The sequence below is a fragment of the Bacillus rossius genome, chromosome 5 (genome assembly GCF_032445375.1).
Source record: "Bacillus rossius redtenbacheri isolate Brsri chromosome 5, Brsri_v3, whole genome shotgun sequence".
Lineage (NCBI taxonomy): Eukaryota > Metazoa > Arthropoda > Insecta > Phasmatodea > Bacillidae > Bacillus > Bacillus rossius.
In genome coordinates, this window is record NC_086333.1 from 63,125,795 (window position 1) to 63,148,488 (window position 22,694).

General features: G+C 40.0%; 1 protein-coding gene across 1 annotated transcript in view; it reads left to right on the forward strand.

Annotated features, from left to right (window-relative positions):
- The window catches only part of LOC134531891 (uncharacterized), a 102,486-nt gene extending 80,155 nt beyond the window's left edge, over positions 1-22,331 (forward strand). Inside the window, exons 4-10 of the mRNA XM_063367907.1 lie at positions 2,532-2,675; positions 5,863-6,138; positions 9,193-9,338; positions 13,042-13,350; positions 14,798-15,194; positions 16,400-16,591; positions 20,133-22,331. Of these exons, the coding sequence (XP_063223977.1) occupies positions 2,532-2,675; positions 5,863-6,138; positions 9,193-9,338; positions 13,042-13,350; positions 14,798-15,194; positions 16,400-16,591; positions 20,133-20,293 (1,625 nt within the window). The 3' untranslated portion in view covers positions 20,294-22,331. The remainder of the gene's footprint in view (positions 1-2,531; positions 2,676-5,862; positions 6,139-9,192; positions 9,339-13,041; positions 13,351-14,797; positions 15,195-16,399; positions 16,592-20,132) is intronic.
- The last annotated feature ends 363 nt before the right edge of the window (positions 22,332-22,694 follow it).

Here is a 22,694-nt window from a genome sequence, read left to right on the forward strand (position 1 = left end):
CATAAACTGAAAAAATCTATACTTCCCGAACATGCCTGGGACAACAGCCATAAATTACTTTGGTACAATGCTGCACCACTCATGCAGGAAGAACGTCCCATTAAAAAGGAAAATAAAAGAATCAACATTTATTGTCAACAATTACAAGGTTATCGGTCAACAAATATTGAATTGAAAAAATATGTGTAATACCTGTAATTTAAAAAGAAACCATTAACAACAAAAAACCACTTGCGAACCAACAACCCTCACACCAAGACACCAACCAATAATAAAACGTCTTAGGTGCTCGGCCAATCAGTGGGACTCCTCGCATGCCATTGGCAAGGTGCGCGGCCAGTCATGATGACGGGAACAGATGCCATTTTCCGAAACAATGAAACTGTTTTGTCATAGAAAACCTACTGTTTTCTTCGGTGTTGTCGTCGTTGTGTTCTCTATAATACCTGTTTAGATTCATCGTTGGGTTTATCTGTTTGACATCAGCTGATTCTGGGTTTTTTTCTGCGGGTTAATGTTTTCATTTGTAATTATTATTTTGCATTTATGAATTTTTTCACGTGACAAACAGTGCAATGGCGTATGTCCAAGAAATTGTATTAAACCTAACATCATTATTATCGTCATTATAATTTAACTTACAAACTTCAGAAAGTTACGAGATTTCTTACCAGAAAGACTAACTTATGGAAACACGCACTAAAAAATGAATTATATCTAATAACTTCATTTAGCTGTCGATGAGATTTATTTTTTAAAAAAAAAAGTGTTGTCTCTAAAGTCGGTTTACGGACGATAAATTTTACGTGATTAAGGTCATAAGAAAACATTGAAAAATTGCATACTTTTTTAATTTTCAAAGATTTTTACAGTTTTTACCAATTAAATTTAAATAATTTGTTTAAATATAATCACGAACAATTAGTTATAGAAATAAACTGAAGTCAAATCAATGTCAATAAATTGTTAATTTGAAATGACGAAACTGGACACATAAATCGATTTTTTTTATTGCTGCTTTTAAAAAACCCGCCTTAACATTTCTGATATTTATAGAAGATTTTCTCGCACGGTGGTTGGCCGGTTCTTGCACGCTCGGCTCAGGCGGAACGTGACAATGAGTCATGCTTTTTCGGGCGAGCAGCCGGCGTTCATCGATTTATAAGACGTTATCTCGTCAAAAGAATTGAATGTCTGAGTGAGTCGGAGGCAACAAAACAGAGGATAACTTGAACTCTGAATAGTTGGAATAGGTGATGTGCAAAGTTGAAACTTTGTGTTTCATTATCGATACTATACATTCTTGCGATACTCCATCTTCTTATATTATTATATCTACATGTCATAGAGTTCATCCAAGAGAGTAAAAATTTCACCGCAGTTGTAACCGGGGATTATGTACATTTCATTAGTGAGCATGTCCACATTCGTATTTGGCATGCCTAACCATTGATGATGATGATGATGATGATAAGTCAAATTACTCATTACTGGGTACCGCGAGCAGAGGTAACGTCACCACGTGACATCCGTGACGTACCCATGCTTGCCGAGGCAGGATGATACTGCGGTGGTTTACCATTGCCTTCCGCGGGATGGAAGCGAAAGGGACATCACAAACACCTAGTCCTGAAACCAGGGAGAAGGTTTAAAAATCAGGACCGGTCTTTTCATGTCTAAGAAATTATTCTGAAGGAAAAAAAAAGAGCGTTTTTAGCCCTTTCTACTCTCCTGAAAATAATGTTTGAAAAAAGGAATACCGGAACAGTACGACCCTTTCGACCTCAGCGCATTCTCAAATGCTTGTCGTAAAAGACGCCACTCGGATATCTTGAGCAGTTTTCAAATTGCGTGACTTCTTCTGAAGGCTTGCACACAGCGTTTGTGTCTAGGTACACTGTAAAAATGTTTTGAACTTTTTACAAGGAAATCCTTGGAAACCCAGTTGCCAACGATATATATATATATATATATATATATATATATATATAAAAAATAGGAAGTTGGTATGTATGACGTTGGTTAACTCCAACACCGTTTGACCGATTGCCGTAAAAGTTGGCACATCGTAGTGATTTTTTTTTCATGGAGAAGGTTTTTATGCTATCCATTTTTTTTTGTAACCCTCCGCTAAATGGCGCTGCAGCGCATAAACTTCTGAACTGTTCAACCGATCGCCACGGGTAAACAGAAAATTATATGTCAGAGAGACATACAAACAGCAATTGCGTGTCATTTCTCTATGTCCACCACACTGCGATATAGCGCTATCCATTTTGCTTTGACTCGCGGAAAATGTATCACCCTGTGTTCAGCCCGGGCAACGCCGGGTACTGTAGCTAGTCACTTGTTAAACTCCAAGGCAGACATTTTGAAAAAACAAACTGCTAGTGGTACAAAGCTCTTCCTTGAAATTTCACAAGTGACATCGTTGGTAACTGAATTTCCAAGGGCTATCCTTGTATAAGTACAAACTAAATTTAACAGTGTAGGTGTAGGGGGGTGTATTAAACGTTGGTCGTCCGTTCCAGGCTTGGTGACGAACCACCTGCTGCGGAAGATGTCCTACCGGATGGTGTCGTTGATCGGCGCCCTCGTGTCCACGGTCGGGCTGATGCTCACCATCTTCGCGGACAGCATCGGCCACATAGTCCTCACCTACAGCATCGTTTCAGGTGGGCCCTGAAACCACAGTGACCAAACTGGTTGATGTTTTGATGCTGATCCAATCATGTTCCACTTTAGGATGAGAATTTTTATTTTTCAAGTGGTTTTTCTCGTTAAAATTTTCGAAGTTTACGAGTTATTTATTTTCTGGTTTGTGTTATTTTCAGGGCTCATTGTGAAAACAACTAAATTTCCAAGGGGGGGGGGGGCAATAAACCTTTTATAAAGAATCATCGATCCCCCCCTATTGAAGCGGGGGGCCCGGGGTTCCTCCCCCGGGAGAATTTGTATTTCAAGGTGGAAAATGGTGCTTTTTAAGCAGTTTTATTATCTAAAAATTGATAACACAGCACTTTCTTTGCCCCCGTTTGCCACCACTTCAAGGTTTCATAAGGGGGGGGGGGGGGCAAAATACCCTTGACCCGCCCCCTGTTGTTGCGCCCCTGCTTCCACTTTCAGGTGGTCCACCGCGGGGAGGCGACCGCGATACTTCCTGAGCGCTTGATGGTTGGCGAAGCAGAGGGTTCGCGATTGGGGGGGGGGGAAGCAGTTTTCTCGTGCACAGTTAAAAATCTGTACCTCAGAAACAAATGAGTCCACACAGAAAAAAAAAACGTTCTGTACTCTTTTACAAAAAGATCCCTTTGGCAACCAGTTGCCAAAAAAAATAGTTTGTAATACGAAAAGAAAAAATATTTTAACTTTGTACAGTATATATAAAAAAACTTTTTTCAAGTATGTTTTTACGAAAATTGAAGAATAATTTTATATTATAATTAATGTTTCATTCAATCATATTATTTTTTCAAACCATGGAAATGGCAATAGAATATTCAACAGTTTGAATATATTTTGTTTTACTGTATTTATTAATACGCGCAGTTAATTCTGAAAAGCTTATCAGTTATCAGGGAACAGTTCACAAATAACTTTAATCATGGGAGGTACTGGCCCAACACAAAGCATAAATGTTCGGGTACGTATCCGAACCCAAAATTACTGCGAAAATTATTTGGTAGTTGTACAGTTGGTTTAGTTTAAATTTACAAATGTACAAATATCTGTAAAATTACATAAATATTTCTATTTCATTTACAAAAAGATATTACAGTGTATGTCAAGTGTGTGCAACTTTAAAAGAGAGTTTAAAAATAAGTACTAGTCTTCCAATAACACTGTGATTTCCATCAACCTTCATATGTGTGTGGCCGTAAAGAATGAACTCGTGATCAATTTCTTCCAAATGGAGTACATTCTCCATCAGCCACGAGTGCATAACATAAAGATTGGACTTATGTTTGTATGGCTCAACTTAAGCTTTGTACTTGTACTCTTTTAAATCTCACTAAATTCTTTATAAAAATATTGAGTAAGTTTTAATGTTATACTTTGATAGAAAACGAAATGTCAAGACATAATATGTAATAAAACAATGATCACCAAGTAAAGAAATCTTCAACTTAAGTTTAAAAAGAAACCTATTCACAAAAGGTTAGGTTAAAATATAAATAAACGTAGCAGTAATAAGAGTAGCCGAAACCACAGTGACCAAACTGGTTGACGTTTTGATGCTGATCCAATCATGTTCCACTTTAGGATGAGAATTTTTATTTTTCAAGTGGTTTTTCTGTTCGTTAAAATTTTCGAAGTTTACGAGTTATTTATTTTCTGGTTTATGTTATTTTCAGGGCTCATTGCGAAAACAGGGTTTATTAATAAAAACACCACCACTATTAGGTAAACAAAATAACTGCGAATGTTTTTAGGGACTGATCAGGGGCAGTGAAACATAAGCTTCTTGTTTAAACTTATAGCAATATGAATTCAGCATTCGATAATCAAACACTCATGACAACACATACGTACATACGACTGCGGGCTCACTCGTGAATGGGGCGAACATTGTAGGCATATACCATGAAGTCATCTCCTTTCTTTAAAATTCTATTCAAATAGGCATCCATTTCCCATACGTTATTTGCAAAACAAATCATGAAGTTTGTCTGCGAACATTGTTGGCATAACAACAATGGCAGAAGGATATGTAAACCAGTTGGTACTATTTTTGAGAACTATCCAATTTGAGACAAGTCACATTTCACAAACTACAGATTCATTTCTGTAAACGTTATGAAGTTACTACAATTAAAAAAGAACGAGTCATCCTTATCTTAATGAACATAGGCTTAAATAATTTCAACAGTAAAATATTTTCGTAAATTTTTCAAACTATCCTCTCAGAAAAGATCCAAATCACAGACGACCACGTGGTGAATGGTTTCTTCCAAATCCCGAGTGGCTTACAATACGCGTTTCCGATTTAGTCCGCCTCTCTTCTATGTCAGATTAATTTTATGTTGTTTAAGTTTCACTGTATTGAAAAGATTAATGTTTGTTTTTGCGTAAGTTTTTGGTGCGGTGTGGTGGTACACTATGGACATTGTGGTGCCATTACTATTCATTCATCTAGAAGAAATGGTATATGTTTGTTCTGCTCTGCAGACGTCGAACTGGGCATAGTGACACCATCCCAATGCAAGGACACAAAAAAAGGAGTTGTATGTGGACATCACGATGCCTTCTGTGTTCATTTACTTAGAACAGGGGTCGGCAGACCGCGGCCCGCTGGCCCCATGTGGCTCTTTTCATGGGATTTTACGGCTCTACAACTCACTGCGCTGCCACAACACAAACAAAAAGGCAGAACAAAATCAAACGGCACAACAACAACGCATCTCCTCAGTCTGCGCACGCACCCTTGCCAACACAAATTTAGGTTGTCTTGTATTACCAGTAGACTTTTCTACTTTTCTACTTTATGACTGTACCATACATTTTTTTTTTTTGCATTTACGTGATTTTTTTTCTTAAGTAGCCTTTATTTTTAAGACTTTATTTTTAATTTGTGAAAAAAAATCTTTTGGGCTTTCCTTTATCCTCTTAAAATTCCATGTAGATAGAAACAAAATAATGTTGCGGCTCTGTAAAAATTGAATGGATAATCTGTTTATTTAATATTTGTCTCATCTCATTAGGGAATCTGCCGACCCCTGACCTAAAAGTAATCGTCAGTCTGCTTTCTGGTGTGCATGCCTCGTGCCGGGCACGTCTCCGCACAAAGAACAGACATCCCTGCGCACTGCGGTACTGCGGTGCCGTACTCGTCGAGCTGAGCTCGTGCGCTCTGGTCCGCAGGCATCGGGCTGGGCATGGTGGCGCCCTCCTCCTACCTGGCGTTCAACACGTACTTCCTGGAGCGCCGCGCGCTGGCCATGGGCGTGTGCCAGGCGGGCATCGGCCTGGGCTTCATCGTGGCGCCGCCGCTGGTGCAGTGCCTGCTGGACCGCTACGGCTACCGCGGCACCCTGCTGGTCCTCAGCGGCATCTCGCTCAACGGCGTGGTGGGCGCCGTGCTGTACCAGCCCGTCAGGCGGCACCTGGTGCGGCCGCGCCGGAGGCCGGTCATCAGCGGTGCGTCCAGGGACTCTCGCTCTCTGATCCTTCACATGCTGTACCATGACCACGCTATAGGCACGGTACACTCGTGGATAAGTGTCGTGGTGCATCTCTTCTTCTCCATCTTGGTCACTTACGTACTGCTTCAGTATTCTTGGTGCTAAAAGCTCTTTCATCCTTCACATACGGTATCATGGTCACGCTAGAGAGTGACAATCAACGATACGTTCGTGGATAAGTGTCCGTGTTGGTCACTCACTTGCTGCTTCAGTATTCCTGGTGCTAAACACTCTCTGATTCTTCACATACGGTGTCATGGTCACGCTAGAAGCTGACAATCAGTGATGCATTTGTATATAAATGTCGAGGTGGATTTGTCCTCCTCCATATTGGTCACTTAACGTACCGCTTCAACATTCCTAGTAGTAAAGGCTCTTTAATCCATCACATACGGTATTATGGCCACACTGGAGAGTGACAATCAACGATATGTTCGTGGATAAGTGTCGAGGTGCATATCTTCTCAATCATCTTGGTCACTTACGCACTGCTTCATTATACTTAGTAGTAAAGGCTTTTTTTATCCTCCACATACGGTATCATGGTCATGCTAGAAGCTGACAGTCAGTGATGCATTTGTAGATAAATGTCGAGGTGGATTTGTTCCCCTCCATCTGGGTCACTTAACGTAACGCATCAATATTCTTGGCAGTAAAGGCTCTTTAATCCTTCACATACGGTATTATGGCCACACTGGAGAGTGACAATCAACGATACGTTCGTGGATAAGTGTCGAGGTGCATCTCTTCTCCATCATCTTGGTCACTTACGCACTGCTTCATTATACTTAGTAGTAAAGGCTTTTTTTTATCCTCCACATACGGTATCATGGTCATGCTAGAAGCTGACAATCAGTGATGCATTTGTAGATCAATGTCGAGGTGGATTTGTTCTCCTCCATCTTGGTCACTTAACGTACCGCTTCAATATTCTTAGTAGTAAAGGCTCTTTAATCCTACAAGTAAGATTCCATGGCCACTCTAGAGGCTGACAATCAACGATACTTTCGTGGATAAGTTTCGAGATGAATCTCTTCCTTTTTACCTTTACTTATGTATGTCTTTTTTTTAGTTTATTTCTGCCTGATGACGGGAGCATATGCCAGTTCCCAAAAACTCGCAACTGTATTTTCATAGAAAGCATACTGTGTTCGTCCTCGCTATTGTTGTTGTGAAGGCCAGATTATCTGTTCCATCACTACGTTGGTCTGTGCATAACTGGGTCTTCCGGATATGCTGTTGTTTTTCTGTAATAACTGTTCTTCTTTCCACTGCCTTGTCATTTTCCACCCACTATGTTTGAGTGTGATTTAATTATTTTTCCTTCCATGAAATTTTAATGTTATCTCAACTTGTAACTATTTTCATCTTTACTATTTTCTTGTTCACTGTGTGTATTTATTTATTTTTTTGTTCTTTACTTGAGTGTTTTTATGGCAACCATAGTAGAACAGCAATTGTGTATGTTAAATAGATCAACTACTCATTGTACTCGTTGTAAGAATCACTCAAAGAACGTGTTGCTTTTACCTTTTTGGAACTAATCAGTGTTTAATATTGTACGTTCGTGACAACGCCTGAGTTGGATAATAGATACTTCCAGATTAGCGAAAGTCAATTAAAATTTTAATGTAAATACCAAAATACTGATAAAAGTTAAAATAAGTAGTTTAAAATAATTTGTAAGAAGCTTCTCTAAGACAAAAAAAATAAAAACATTTGGTGAACGCAAACACAGGCATTACATCTGTATTACCTATGGGTCAACGTGAATAAACGCCCGAATACACCCAAAAATATACGAACGCGGCTATCTCTAGCTATTTTCGGATTACATAATATAACGCTCCAAATAATGCCGGATCAATTTTACATATAACTTTTTAAGAATTTTGTAAATGGAACAGAAGCATCCATGTTAAATTTAAAATATTTGTACATTTGTACATTTACAATGAAACGACTGTATACCACAAAATCGTGTTCGCAGTAATACTGGGTGGGATTCTTACCCGGGAATTTATGCTTTGTGTTGTCCCAGTACCTCCAGTAGTTAAAGTTGTTTGTAAACCTTTCTCCGGATAGATTTCCAGTATGAACTGCGCAAATTAATAAGCATTATACAACAGAATAATTTCAAATTATTGAATATTCGATTATTTTTTCCATGGTTTAAAAATTATGCTTGAATGAAATATCAATCAAAATTTAAAATTGTGTGCCAATTTTCGTACGAAATACTCAGTATTATCTCGAAAACGTGTTTCATATATGCAAAAATTACCATAGCCATATGTTATACAAAGTTACAATATTTTTAAGGAAACTTTAGTAAAAGTACAGAAAATAATTTTTTTCTTCTTTGTTCTGATTTTAACTTTCCTGCCTCAATTTTCTAGGGAAATTGTGTCTGGAGTTTTTAGTTCTTGTTCCACCTAAGGCATAGTTGTACAAGCAAACAGCAAACTTACCTCAAACCTATAACCAAATCATGATGAAACCAAAACATAAGGTTGAATATGACAGCAGTGAGTAATGGTATCGACACCTAAACAATTTATCCAGTGTTTTCTGTCAAGCATGGTAAAATGAAATCACGAGAAATTCGCATATCAATGAACATAACTCAAGCGCAGAATAGATTTTTCCATTTATATTTCTGCCAACAGAGATGACATTTAATATTTTAATTCAGGTTTGAATGTCTTACATGACCAGACCTTAAAGTTGAGCTCGGTAAAACTGCCAGATATAATCGTTACGAGTGGGTTCTAGGTTCGAATCTTGCATAAAATGCATAGATGTAGCGTCTTATATTACCTTGAATCTAAAAGTTTAACTTTATTCTAGTTCGTAAGCAGTTCCTACCGCTCTAAGCCTACTAAAATAAAAGCGAAGTTTCTAAGCTACACAACAAACTGATACAGCTACTAACACTTTTTCTCCTCCCCGGAAGTTGTGATTCTCTTTAGGCCTGAGTATATTTTCTACGGGTGATCTTATTTCACAGAAATGATTGACATCCCGCTGAAGGACAACAACAATGGCGTCAGCTTGGTGGAAAACAACGTAATTTCGATGGACGTGGTGCCAGAAGAAGAGGATCATCTCAAGAGACAGAACGGTTCTGGAGATCCCAACTGTTACATACATCAGGTACGTCCACTATTCAGCTTGGCTTTTGGTTCGTCTCGCACCATTCATAGGAGGAGATTCTTTTTATATATATTTAATCAGATTTATTTTTTATGTATTTAATATTTTATAATAAAATAAACATTAATATCCTTGAAAATATTGTTTGGAAATAGTATGAAGATAAAGGATTTTGACAGAGCCAGTTTTCTTTTTAGAATCATTAAGAAACAATTTAAATTTAAAATTCATGTTCCAACATTTTTTTTAGAATCCGGCCTTATTTATTCAATCAATAATGGTTCTTCGTCGAGAGGCCCTAGCCTGAACCTCTACTCTTCATCGGCTACGATAGTGTTTGTGGTGTGGGATACGTTGAATTTAAGGAAAGGGAAGGTGGTGTGGGAGGAACCTTGAATTTAAATTATCAGAAGCTAACTTAAGTTTAACGAACTGCCAGCATACATGTGTGTAGTGCGCTGGTATTTTGTAATACAATTGGACGCACACCGCCCTTTCCTGTGCTAAAGCATAGGGCTTATTTCCACCAGTCCGTAACAGTTCGTTTGCGAACAGGCGTGGGATCCGCACGTGTGCACACATGCGGAGCCGTGGCGACTGAGCTTGGTTTTTTTTACCCCAAACTAACTTAAAACTTAGTGTATTTGGGAGGGGTCCGGGTTAGGGGAGGGACCTAGCTGCGTCTCAGGCCGAAGCCTATACGCCTAGTCATGGTGGGATCAACCATGCAAGGAGAGGGTCGCATGCATCGTGGGCTAGGAGGGGATTGGCCAGCCATGGCAGCCTTTGATGCCATGACTAACTCCGCTCACTCTTAAATCTAGGCTACAACTAGAGATAGGTTGGGCCCAAGTAAAACCTGCATACACAGAGGGAAAACCCTGGGCACAGTCATTTGGGGTGCAAATTTGCATGCATTGAGTATAGGAGAACAGAGGAGACAGAGGTTGGTCTGTATGAAGAGTTGGACAGAGTAGAAAGAGTCTAACATGCAGGGGTTTGGAAACTTGGACTCTTGGTCCGCTTTTATTTATTTCCACATTTTGGATTTTGCAGCCAGGGGGGCTTGGTGAGACTTTTGCTATTTGAGCTTGGTTCAAAGCTATAATAATTTAAATACAGTTAAATAAATTATTCTACCGCCAGTTAAACTACAATAATTGTAGTTCTATGGTTTGGTTGGTGTGTAGGGACACCTGTATTTCGCGAATACATTTCGTGTCAAGGTATTTCACAAAACACTGTAGCTTTTTCTAAGAGTAATGGCAAATTGTGAGAGTGCAGCAGTACGGTGACCATATTCTCATTGGTCCCGTCAAGAGCGGGACGACACCTCTCACAGACCTCAGCCAATAACCACAGGAAAAAAGCTACAGTGTTTTGTGAAATACCTTGAAACGAAATGTATTCGCGAAATACAGGTGTCCCTATTGGTTTGTCTATTCTGACTTAATTTTTTTCCAAAAAAAAATTATTTATTTAGAAATATAGCCATGACTTTTATTCTAAAACATAGATAACTATACAAAATTTTAAATGTTAACGCAAGAATACATTCTTACAGAAGGAGTAGATAAAATTCAATTACATTTACGAAGGTTGTCTGAAAAGTTTCCGACCTCAACATGAAGATGGCAACACTTGTCAACGAAAATTGGGGATTGTGTTTAGTCATGTTTTGGAATATACTGTCTGAAATTTTAGCCATTTTGGACAGCTGTTGTTTTTTTAACAATTGTTTGCGTGATTCTCTGCATAATAGTTGTTTACGAACGTGATGGCCTCCTTATTCGACAAAACTGTCTGTCCTCTGAGTGCAACTTTTAGCCTAGGGAACAAAAAAAAATGTCCATTGGGTGTCGATCTTGTGAGTTAGGAGGGTGGTCAAGCAGTTCAAACCGCAGTTCATAGATTTTCACCATATGATGCGTAGTTATGTTATTCTTTTTCCAAAATAACAGCCTAGAAAACAGTACCTCTGTTTATTCTCCGGCCAAAGGAACAGTCTTTGCATTTTTTGGAGCTTATTCTCCCTTCGCGGTTTTTGGTGTCGCAGACGTTCATCGTCACCCGAGCTGGTGTGGCCATGTTTGAATTGAGCCGCCCAAAATATCCCTGTGGTAAATGATGGCGCAGAGTCACCGTGCACACCGTCCAACTTGTCTTCAATTAGCGTAGGCGTATTGCCTTTCAAAAACAAATATTTAATGACACTTTATTATCCTTTTTTTCATTTTCACAAAAATATGCGCATTGACTCACGAAAACGATGGTTAAAAAATCAATTCACGTCCAAAATGGCTGAAATCTCAGACAGTATATTCCAAAACATGACTAAACACATTCCCCAATTTTCATTGACGAGTGCTGCCATCTTCATGTTGAGGTCGGAAACTTTTCAGACAACCCTTCGTAATTGTTTGTTATTTACTTTAGTTTACTTTAAGGCATGTAGTATAATGATCTCTATGGACACTACTATCATGTTTGGATTCCAAACCTGACATTTAATTCATTTACATTTAATTGATTGTTATTTTCCTAAGTGTGCCTTAGGGCATGCAGTATTGTGATTTCTATGCTCTCTATCCTCTTTATATTCTAAGCCAGAAATTAAAGCAATGAGTTTGATTTTAATAGCTACATGTGTATTTGGTAAATATATATAGTAAAAACCCTCTAAAGCAGTTTCTCATACACAAACATTATCCATACTGCCTACCTACTATATATTATGACAATTCAATAAACGGTTTGAAAGTTATCTTCGGACAAAGTCACATGCATACATACGCACACGCGCCGATCGCTTTAGTTGTTACGTATGAAGTGAGTAGTGTTGGCAAATATCATAGCAGTTTAATACAGGGAAGACGTCGGGAAATCCGCGAGACAAGTGATGCTCCGCTATCCTGGTGGCATGAGCTGTACCTTGCGCTGTACCAATGTTGTTAGTACGATATATTTTTAAGCTTTTATTTCACTTTAATTGCGACCCTTCTCGGACATCTTGAGCCGTTTTCAAATCGCGTTTTTTTTTTTTGACGTGACAACGTCTAATAAATCGATGAACGCCGGGGCTGCACGCACGAAAAAGGATGACTCATTGTCCCGTTACGCACATTGTTCCGTTAGGCTGTGTCCCGTTACGCTCATTGTAGCTTGCGCCGCATCTATCTCTCTTCCGCTCGATTGGAACAACCATCGATTTGACTTTTTCGAGGCACATTAAACTTGAAACACTCCCATTAGTTTCCTACTTTTCCTATCATCGTCCTATCCTTAACAGAATAACACAGATTGGAAGAAGTTAAATAGCAAACATGTATAAAAGTTATAGTTAAAATAATATCTTCGTTAAAGTAACAAACATATTTGAATTAATGAGTGCAACTTAAAGTAAATTTATCAAATTAAACTGTAGATTTCATTTCACTCCTTCTTTGTATCCATACAAAATAGTGATGATTCAATAAAAAAGATTCAATTTTATTCATAAAAGTATGCAATCGTTTCATCAATGTTTTGTTATGACGTTGTCACGTTAAACTATCGTCCGTAAACCGACTTCACAGAAAACCGATTTTTTTTTCTTCCTGAAGCTCTGCGCGCGCCGTGTATGTGTGTGTGTGTGTGTGTGTGTGTGTGTGCTGTGCGGTAGTCGGCGCCGTGGTACTATGTGCTCGGCCTGTGTTCTCCGAAGCTCAGCTCGCGCGACACGGAGTGCGACGACCACACGGTCATCTCGCGGCGGGGCAGCCTCGTCATGTCCGCCATGCTGGACTGCCGCGCGCACCTCCTGCTGCGCCCCGTCGACGAGGACTGCGACCCCTCCGCGTCCTCCCCCGCGGCTCCTCCCCCCGCCGTGCAGCTGCCCGGAGCCGCCACGCGACCGCCCTCCGCCTTCGTCGCCAACTTCGCGAGCAACGTGCTCATGTTCGACAACGCCATCGCGTCGGCGGACGCCGAGCCCGAGGAGGGAGGCGTCGTGGTCATCCGCAGGAAGCGGCAGGTGAGTGACCTGTGGTGATACAGAACACAGACCGGTGACGACACAGACAGGTGACGATACAAACCATTAACTAGTGATGAAGACCAAGGACACGTGCTGATACAGACCACAGATCAGTGACGACACAGACCACAGATAAATGACGATACAGACCATGGACTAGTGATGAGGACCAAGGAAACGTGCTGATACAGAATACATAGCAGTGACGACACAGACCACTGACAGGTGACGATATAGACTATGAACCAGTGATGAAGACTAATGACCAGTGCTGATACAGACCACAGACCAGTGACGACACAGATCACAGATAAGTGACGATACAGACTATGGACTAGTGATGAGGACCAAGGACCTGTGGTGATACAGAACACAGACCAGTGACGAAACAGACCACAGAAAAATGACGATACAGACTATGGACTAGTGATGAGGACCAAGGACCTGTGGTGATACAGAACACAGACCAGTGATGAAACAGACCACAGATAAAAGACGATACAGACCATGGACTAGTGATGAATACCAAGGACACGTGCTGATATAGACCACAGACCAGTGACGACACCGACCACAGATAAGTGATGATACAGAACATGGACTAGTGATGAGGACCAAGGACACGTGCTGATACAGACCACAGACCAGTGACGACTCAGACCACTGACAGGTTACGCTACAGACTATGGACTAGTGATGAAGACCAAGGACACGTGCTGAAACAGACCACAGACCAGTGACGACGCAGACCACAGATAAGTGACGATACAGAACATGAACTAGTGATGAAGACCAAGGACACGTGCTGATACAGACCACAGACCAGTGACGACTCAGACCACTGACAGGTGACGATACAGACCATGGACTAGTGATGAAGACCAAGGACACGTGCTGATACAGAACACATACCAGTGACGACACAGACCACAGACAGGTGACGATACAGACCATGGACTAGTGATGAGGACCAAGGACACGTGCTGATACAGACCACAGACCAGTGACGACATAAACCACATAAAAGTGACGATACAGACCATGGACTAGTGATGAAGACCAAGAACATGTGCTGATAAAGAATGATAATATAACGGACTGTTAGATTTTTTACAATGTGAAATTATCATTGGTCTGTATTGTAAATATTTATATATTGAAAAACTGTGCTAACAAATTACTGGTCAGATATCACGGGATAATAATTTGGTAGTTAATTAAGTTACTTACTTACACTGCCAAGAGATGTCGAATACATCCCGAAATTTCATTGGCTGAAATAAACAATAAGATTTCAATTGTGGACCGATTTCGCGCAAGACGTGTGCACAGTCGCTTATGTTTTTTTTTTCTTGTGAACCCAGCCACGTGCAGTGCGAGGTTGGTAGAAGTGGTGCCGGTTGAGACACGAACAGGCCTTGATGGAGCGTGTTGTCGCCCGCAGTTCTCGCAGCAGTGTGACGACGACCTCCAGAGGCAGTCCCTGCTGAGCGGCGACCTGGCGGCGAGGCAGGATGGCGGGACCCATTCCCGCCGCTGGCTGCGCGCCGTCACGGACTTCCTCGACCTGGGGCTGCTGGGCGACCCCGTCTACGTCAACATCGTGCTGGGGCTTTCCGTGTCGTTCCTCAGCGACGCCAACTTCTTCACGGTGTTCCCGTTCTTCCTGCAGTCGGCCGAGCTGGGCTTCTCGGCCGCCGACACCGCCGTCTGCATGTCCATCGCGGCGGGCGCCGACGTGGCGTCGCGCCTCGCGCTGCCCTGGCTCGCCGGCTGGCTGGGGCTGCGCGCGCGAGACACCTACCTGCTGGGCTGCTTCGCGTCCGCCGTCGCGCGCTCAGGTGCGCCCGCCTCCTTCCCTGCCCTTCCATTCCAGCTAGGCCCGGAGACGTCGTTCCCTTCCAGTTCATCTAGGCCTGGCGACGTCGTTCCCTTCCATTTCATCTAGGCCTGGCGACGTCGTTCCCTTCCATTTCATCTAAGCTTGGCGACGTCGTTCCCTTCCATTTCATTTAGTCTTGGCGACGTCGTTCCCTTCTATTTCATCTAGGCCTGGCGACGTCGTTCCCTTCCATTTTATCTAGGCCTGGCGACGTCGTTCCCTTCCAGTTCATCTAGGCCTGGCGACGTCGTTCCCTTCCATTTCATCTAAGCTTGGCGACGTCGTTCCCTTCCATTTCATTTAGTCTTGGCGACGTCGTTCCCTTCTATTTCATCTAGGCCTGGCGACGTCGTTCCCTTCCATTTTATCTAGGCCTGGCGACGTCGTTCCCTTCCATTTCATCTAGGCTTGGTGACGTCGTTCCCTTCCATTTTATCTAGGCTTGGTGACGTCGTTTCCTTCCATTTCATCTAAGCTTGGCGACGTCGTTCCCTTCCATTTAATTTAGTCTTGGCGACGTCGTTCCCTTCCATTTCATCTAGGCTTGGTGACGTCGTTCCCTTCCATTTCATCTAGGCCTGGCGACGTCGTTCCCTTCCATTTCATCTAGGCTTGGTGACGTCGTTCCCTTCCATTTCATCTAGGCTTGGCGACGTCGTTCCCTTCCATTCATTGCAGCTTCACAGCAGGACAGAATTTCTAAATTGGTGTTTGGAGCCACTTACATTCACTGCGTTCTCTTCCAAATCATTTCAGGTTAACAGCGAGGTAAAATCTCCAAATGGACGTTTAGAGGCAAATACATATGCTGCTTGCTTCTATAGTAAGTGCTGCAGTTGTTGTTCAGTAAAAAAAAAAAATTTGTTTTTAAAGTTTTACAAGAATATATTAATCTTTTTTTATAATTTATATCTGGTACAACTTTTAATGGATACCTATCTTAAATGCTCAACTGTTAACTGTTTGTGCCAAAGAAAAATAGTTTCTGGGTGTGTGGTGTGTGGTGCTGGTCATTGACCAACGGCCGTCTTGTATTTCTGTGACCTTGACAGCAACCTTGAACTACAGTTTTTTTTTCTCATTGGCTATCTGTGACGTCACTGCCGACGGACTGGACCCTCGGGACCGGAGAGGTCTTTGACCGGGGTGTCTCGCTGCCCGCAGTTTTCGCGTGCGTGGACGGCTTCTTCGGCGTGGCGGCCATGTCGTGCGTGGTGGGGCTGCTGAAGGGCTCCATGGTGGTGAACCAGTCGCTCACCATCGCCGAGCACTGCAGCCTGGACCGCTTCGCCGCCGCCTACAGCCTGTACATGGTCATCAACGGCGTCATCACTGTCACCCTCGGTCCGCTGGTCGGTGCGTGGCTGCCCCGCCTCCCCGTCTCACTATATGTCACTATATCTCTCTTATTTCTGTATCTGTCTTTACCTCTCTCTCTCTCGACTCGTGTGCTACCATTAGTATTCCTACCATAGAAAAGATTATCTGTCAAAATACTTTCTGGCAACTATCCGATACTACTCACGCGTCATATTAAATTGCCATGGATACGCAGAAGTCAGGGGCGCAACTACTACATTTCCAAAGGGGGGGGGGCAATAAACTTTTTTATAAAGAATCATCGATCCCCCTATTGAAGCTGGGGATCCGGGGGTCCTCCCCCGGGAAAAAATTGTATTTCAAGGTGTAAAATGGTGCTATTTAAGCAGTTTTATTATCTAAAAATTGATTACACAGCACTTTATTTGCCCCCGTTGCCCCCACTTCAAGGTTTCAGAGAGGGGGCAAAATACCCTTGCCCCCCCCCCCTTGTTGTTGCGCCCCTGGCAGAAGGCATCAACAATGAAAAACCCCGTTTCCAGTGCAGAGGAATAAAGCGTCACATATAAAATGACAAATTTCAACAAATTAATTAAATTCCGCTTTAAGGTTTGATTTCTTTGAAATCTCACGTAAACGGTGATATTCCCCTGGGTTTCAAAGTCAAGTGTGTAACGTTTCAACTCAATCGGATGAACGATTCGTGAGCACATAGAATACGAACAAACAAACACTGATTTTTATATATAAGATTTTTGATAAAAACATTTTAAATCATGATGGCATCTTTCAATTACCTCTCTTTTGATATGAGAAATAAATATTCTTGGTATCCTGCTCTTGATGGAATACAACATAAAAAATTTAGTTCCAAAATTCACATTCCAATTATAACTTTAGCAAAACACGATGATTCAGATACAATTAATAAAAACATTCATTGTACTACAAAGTTATGTCTTTTTTTGCTCTATAATGTACGTATATATCTGGAAACATAGCACATCAAAAAAGGGCCAACTCTAGTTGCAGAAACGGTGTATTGGAAAGATATAGTAAAGGCCAATTTGAATTCAAGTGGCCAACTAAGGACAAGATACGCCATAAGTTTGGTTATGTTTTATTAATCTGTTTATTCAATAAAATTAAAAATAAATATTACATCTTAGTAACCATCGGGTACAAGACATGTACACTATACAGAGCGCCAAAACCGAAATTTCTTTCCCTGTGATTGTAAATATTGTTTTTGAGTCCAACGGGTGTACACCACCGTAAGTTCATTACCGGGAATTCAGAAACTCGGGGGAAATTAGTTTTGAAAACCCCACAGACGGGTTTAAAGATTTAAATGCGTGATTAAACATTTGACACTTGCATACATTAAATTGACAAGAGGGCATTTTGTACTGTGTGAAAAGTGACAATAGATAACACTGAAACAATTGTTAAATACACGGGTCAAAATGGCACAGAATTTCCGTTGAATGAACTTGACAGCCTATGATCTGTCTCTTCCAGGCCGCCTCCAAGATTGCTTCGCACAACCGGGCTCTTATAAACACTCTCCCCCCCCCCTCCCCAACCCCTTTTTTTCACACAGGGGCGGCTCCAGGTTGACTTTTTGGGGACTGACGGTCGTGCAAAGAAAACACGATAGTAAATATGTCAGAGATTGGCCTTGAAATATTTACACTATTTATGTTCGCAAATTCTGAACTTTACTCTTTTCACGCAACTTTCGATTAGATTAAATTTGAATTTAAGTATTTTAAGTAAACATAAATGCACCCTCCAACATAATTGCTGTTCGGGAAGGTTTATCGCCCCTAAACTCGCCCTTCCCTTTCTCTCTTTTGGAGCTGTGTTTGCCCTGATGTACATTCTTTACTGTTAGTACCTACGTACTATAAATATACATAAGCAAAGCCCAACTCTTATTTTAATTTTGTTAAAGTACTACCAGGTGATATGAAGCAGCAATTAGTGCGCCCCTCGCAAAAAAAAAAAAACTGGGAGAGACTCTGGTCTTCGCGCTTTCTATCTTGCTGCAAGCTTGCCACGACAAGCTTGAATCGAGCCGACTCAAGCTTTAATCAATCATGCATCAATAATTAAATATTTTTTCAATGACTAATTAACTCTTGACTGGCCTGTGTAGGGCTTTCTGCAAGCTTGCGAATGAAAGTCTCTAATCGAAAGGCATTGGAGAAATAAAAAAAAATACATAAAATATCTCAACAAAGTTATTTTTAGTTACAAATTGGTCCCAATATTTTTTTAATTAAAATATGTATTTCCTCATTTATATTTATATATATAATTATTTTTTGTTCGTACTTATCAGCTTACACATACCACATAATTTAAATATTTATGTTTAAAACCAAAAAATATATATTTTTATTTAATTGAGTTATTAAACATTCGTAGAGCGAACTGTTACTGATTGTAAGTGTACTATGACTAAAATAAAATTTTTTTAACAATATAAATGTACAAAAAAATTTCATGTATTGGTAGTAACATCCAAATATTGTTATTTAAAAAATCAAATTGTCGCATTCATAAAATTTTGTGCAACAGATGAAGTTCAATTATTTGTTATACATATTTTTAAAATTTTAATTAAGAAATAGTTTTTTTAATATTTATGCTAAATTTTAATTACTTTTTTTCCATGAGCAGTGTAACTTTTTATGTTTTTTTTTTTTTTTTTTAACTGCACTTAAATTAAGATTTAATGGACCAAATACTGTGACGCTACATGAGGTAGCCAAAGCTCAGCTTTTACTGTATCAGTTTCGTAACTTGTATAAAAATTTTACTGTGCTCAAAAGTATTACTAATGGTATACGTATAATTTTGCCACCTTTTTTCCCCGTCAAAGGTGTTTGTAAACAACTCCAAGTAGTTGTCAAGGTTTGCAAGAGACAGTTGTGATACTACCTTAGAGATCAAATTTGTGACAAATTACATGACGTAGACCTTACAAAATGACCTAATCGTTACCGCCACTTCCAACAGCAAGAGTTACGTGGGAAGCCTACGATTCACTCGTCCTTCTGGACATACCAGAATACTCACGTTGGCAAGCCTTCTTTCAACAGACGAGAGAGTCAAACTCCCGATCGTGCATCTTCGGTTGTTTTTTTTTTTTTGTTCATTTTAAATAAATATACAACTCATGATAATGAATGGTCAATTAGGTTAGGTTAGCTACATTATAAATACTTTAAAACATTGTGGACAGTTGATTAGGTTAGGATAGCTACATTAAAGATACTGTGAAATCATGCAAACTGTTTTCCCCAAATAAATACACATGTTGTGGTACGGAAAAAAAAAAGCGAGAATGAACTTCGGGGAACTTCGGGGAACTTCGGGTTTGGCTCTCTCGTCTGTGAAAAGAAGGCTTGCAAACGTGAGTATTCGGGTATGTCCAGAAGGACGAGTGAATCGTAGGCTTCCCAGAGTGACGTAGCACCTTGCATGTAATCCGAGTGACTTGTAAGAGCCCGGTTTTCTCCCAGACCTTATCCTTGTTTTTATTTTATTTTTTTTTTCACTCCCGCAGGCGTGGTGCGGGACCGCAGCGGCAGCTTCCCGCTCTGCATCCACGCGCTCTCGCTGCTGATGCTGCTGTGCGTGTTCGGCTGGCTGCTTGAGTACTTCGTCACGTGGTACCGCCGCCACAGCCACAACCTCGCGCACGCCATCAAGAGCCGCCTGTTCTGAAGCCCGCGAACACTGCGACAACCATGGAGTGGACGTCCGGGCAGAGCGCGCACCGCAAGCTGCGCGGTGGTCCCAACGATGAATGGCTAGTTTGCCTACAGGGCTGTCACAAAAAAAAACATGTGTTTAACATCCGTTAAGAGTGGACAAGCAAGTTTCACGGTGGTCCCAACGATGAATTGCTAGTTTTCCTACAGGACTGTCGCAAGAAAAAAAACTGTGCCGTGGCATTAGAGCTTAATGTCCGGGTAGAGTGCGCACACAAGCTGCGGAAGTGATCCCAATGACGATTATTTTGCCTACAGAACTTAGTGCATTTTTGTCGTTAAAAATCTCACGACACGCCGAGTTTCAGTGCATAATTTGTTTAATAGTTCTTATTGTAAACAGTACATTAAAAATGCACTGCGTTAAAAATAAAAATTAACAGTTTATTATTGCAACCACAACTTGGATGTGATGAAATACGTAATTTAATAAGTACTCTCATAGTTGTTTACGTCATATTTTTGTTGTGACAATTTCAATGCGGCACAATATACGAAAAAAACGTGTCTGTCCTCTTCAGTTATTCTGAAGTCCACATATACTAAATATAATGTGTTCCAATTCAAGTTTTAAGTTAACTAAAAATGAATGGTATTCGTGTCTCGACGTGTAATAAATAAATATATATTTTTGCAATTTAAATATTATTTCTTAACATGCCTTCATACATACAGACACACAATAAGCAACTACTGGGAAATTTCCTTTGGACATTTTAATTGGTAAACATATTATAACTGACACAGATTAAACTGACATAATACCTTGGATATATGCTATTTTTGTTTAGGCTGGTTGTCATATAAAAAACCTCAGGAATGGACAGCAAAAATGAATACATGTGACATTCTTAGTCAACACAAATAATTCTGTGGAATAAATTTTGTTAGAAAAAATATTCACCGCGCAAACTTACACTATAGTCTGATACCGACAAGTCAATTGCGACAACAGTTTACATACAAAAAAAGACACATTCAAACGACACACCATTGCGCAAACGAAGCGAGCGATGAAATTACATATAAAAACTGGACGATATAACTAAGACAGCATGAAAGAACACAGTAAGCCTTTTTGACCATCTATAACAAGCAGTGTCATATGTTGTCAAATTAATCTTCACATTTGCAAGAATAATTTAAGAACGTAGACTCTACATCGAAAGATAGTACGGAAGCCATAAGTCTTTAATAGTTATTCGTTTTCCAGAATGAGAGTTAAGTTATAGTTATTTTCCTATTCATGAATTGACTAATATCGCCATGCAAATAGCATTATATTACATATAACTAAAAATATGATTTTCCTAAAACCCTGGAAATGCCAGGTTGCTGGGATTTCAAGAATCCCAGGCTTTTGTTGATTTACGAATTTTATTTTAAAATAATAATTTGTACTACAAAGTGCATGTAAAAAACCTTTGTTTCAAAACTGTTTACCACAATCTTACATGCTTCATGTAAATGCTGCTACTGAAATATAAATTAGCCCTAATGTTTTAATTGATAGTATCATTTAAAAATAACTATCCAGTGATATAACATGAATTTATTTCAAATCAGAAAGAGGAATTTATATAATCATAATGATTAAGGACACTACCCCCTTAAACGTACTGAGTTGAAGGCGATTCAATTTCAGCCATAAATTTGATAGTACTTTTGTCACTTCGGCTTTGTAGCGATGTTAATATCAACTTCTCCATTTTGTTTAGCATTCTCCATGCTGAGCAGATACATATATAGTGGTAATTAATGACTTTTTCTTTCAATATGGGCTCACTTATTGTATACTTCCCTTGAACAACAAATAATAAAATACACCCGGCCTTTTGAAACACTTTTATGTTCGTGTTTCTCCAAATATTATTGTATACAAGAAAATTTCATTGTAAATATATTTTTATAGCTAAACAAAAAATGTGTTAAAAATTATTGTATTATAATCTGTGTGGTTGAAATAAAATCTTTTGAAGGACACGTTAAAATATTTGTTAATTTAGCTCACCCATCTTGCATCACAAAAAAAAATTAATAGGGTGAGTGAAAAAAATGATAAGCGATAAGTATTTTCTTAAGGGGGCGTCCATTAATTACGTGAGGTGATATATGTCGTGATATTTGACTCAACCCACTTCTCCCCCCCCCCCCCCTCAACAAACTTGAGATTTTTTAACATGCGTATTTTTAGTGTAAATACATTAATTTGTGCTTGATTGTTTGGATTTATTTTTAAAAATATGCTTCATTATTTTTATTTAAGACTAGTTAAGTATAGTTTTTAAGACAGAACATAGTCCAGAATTACAGTGAGAAAATCTAACTATAAAATACTTAAATAGGAACTACTA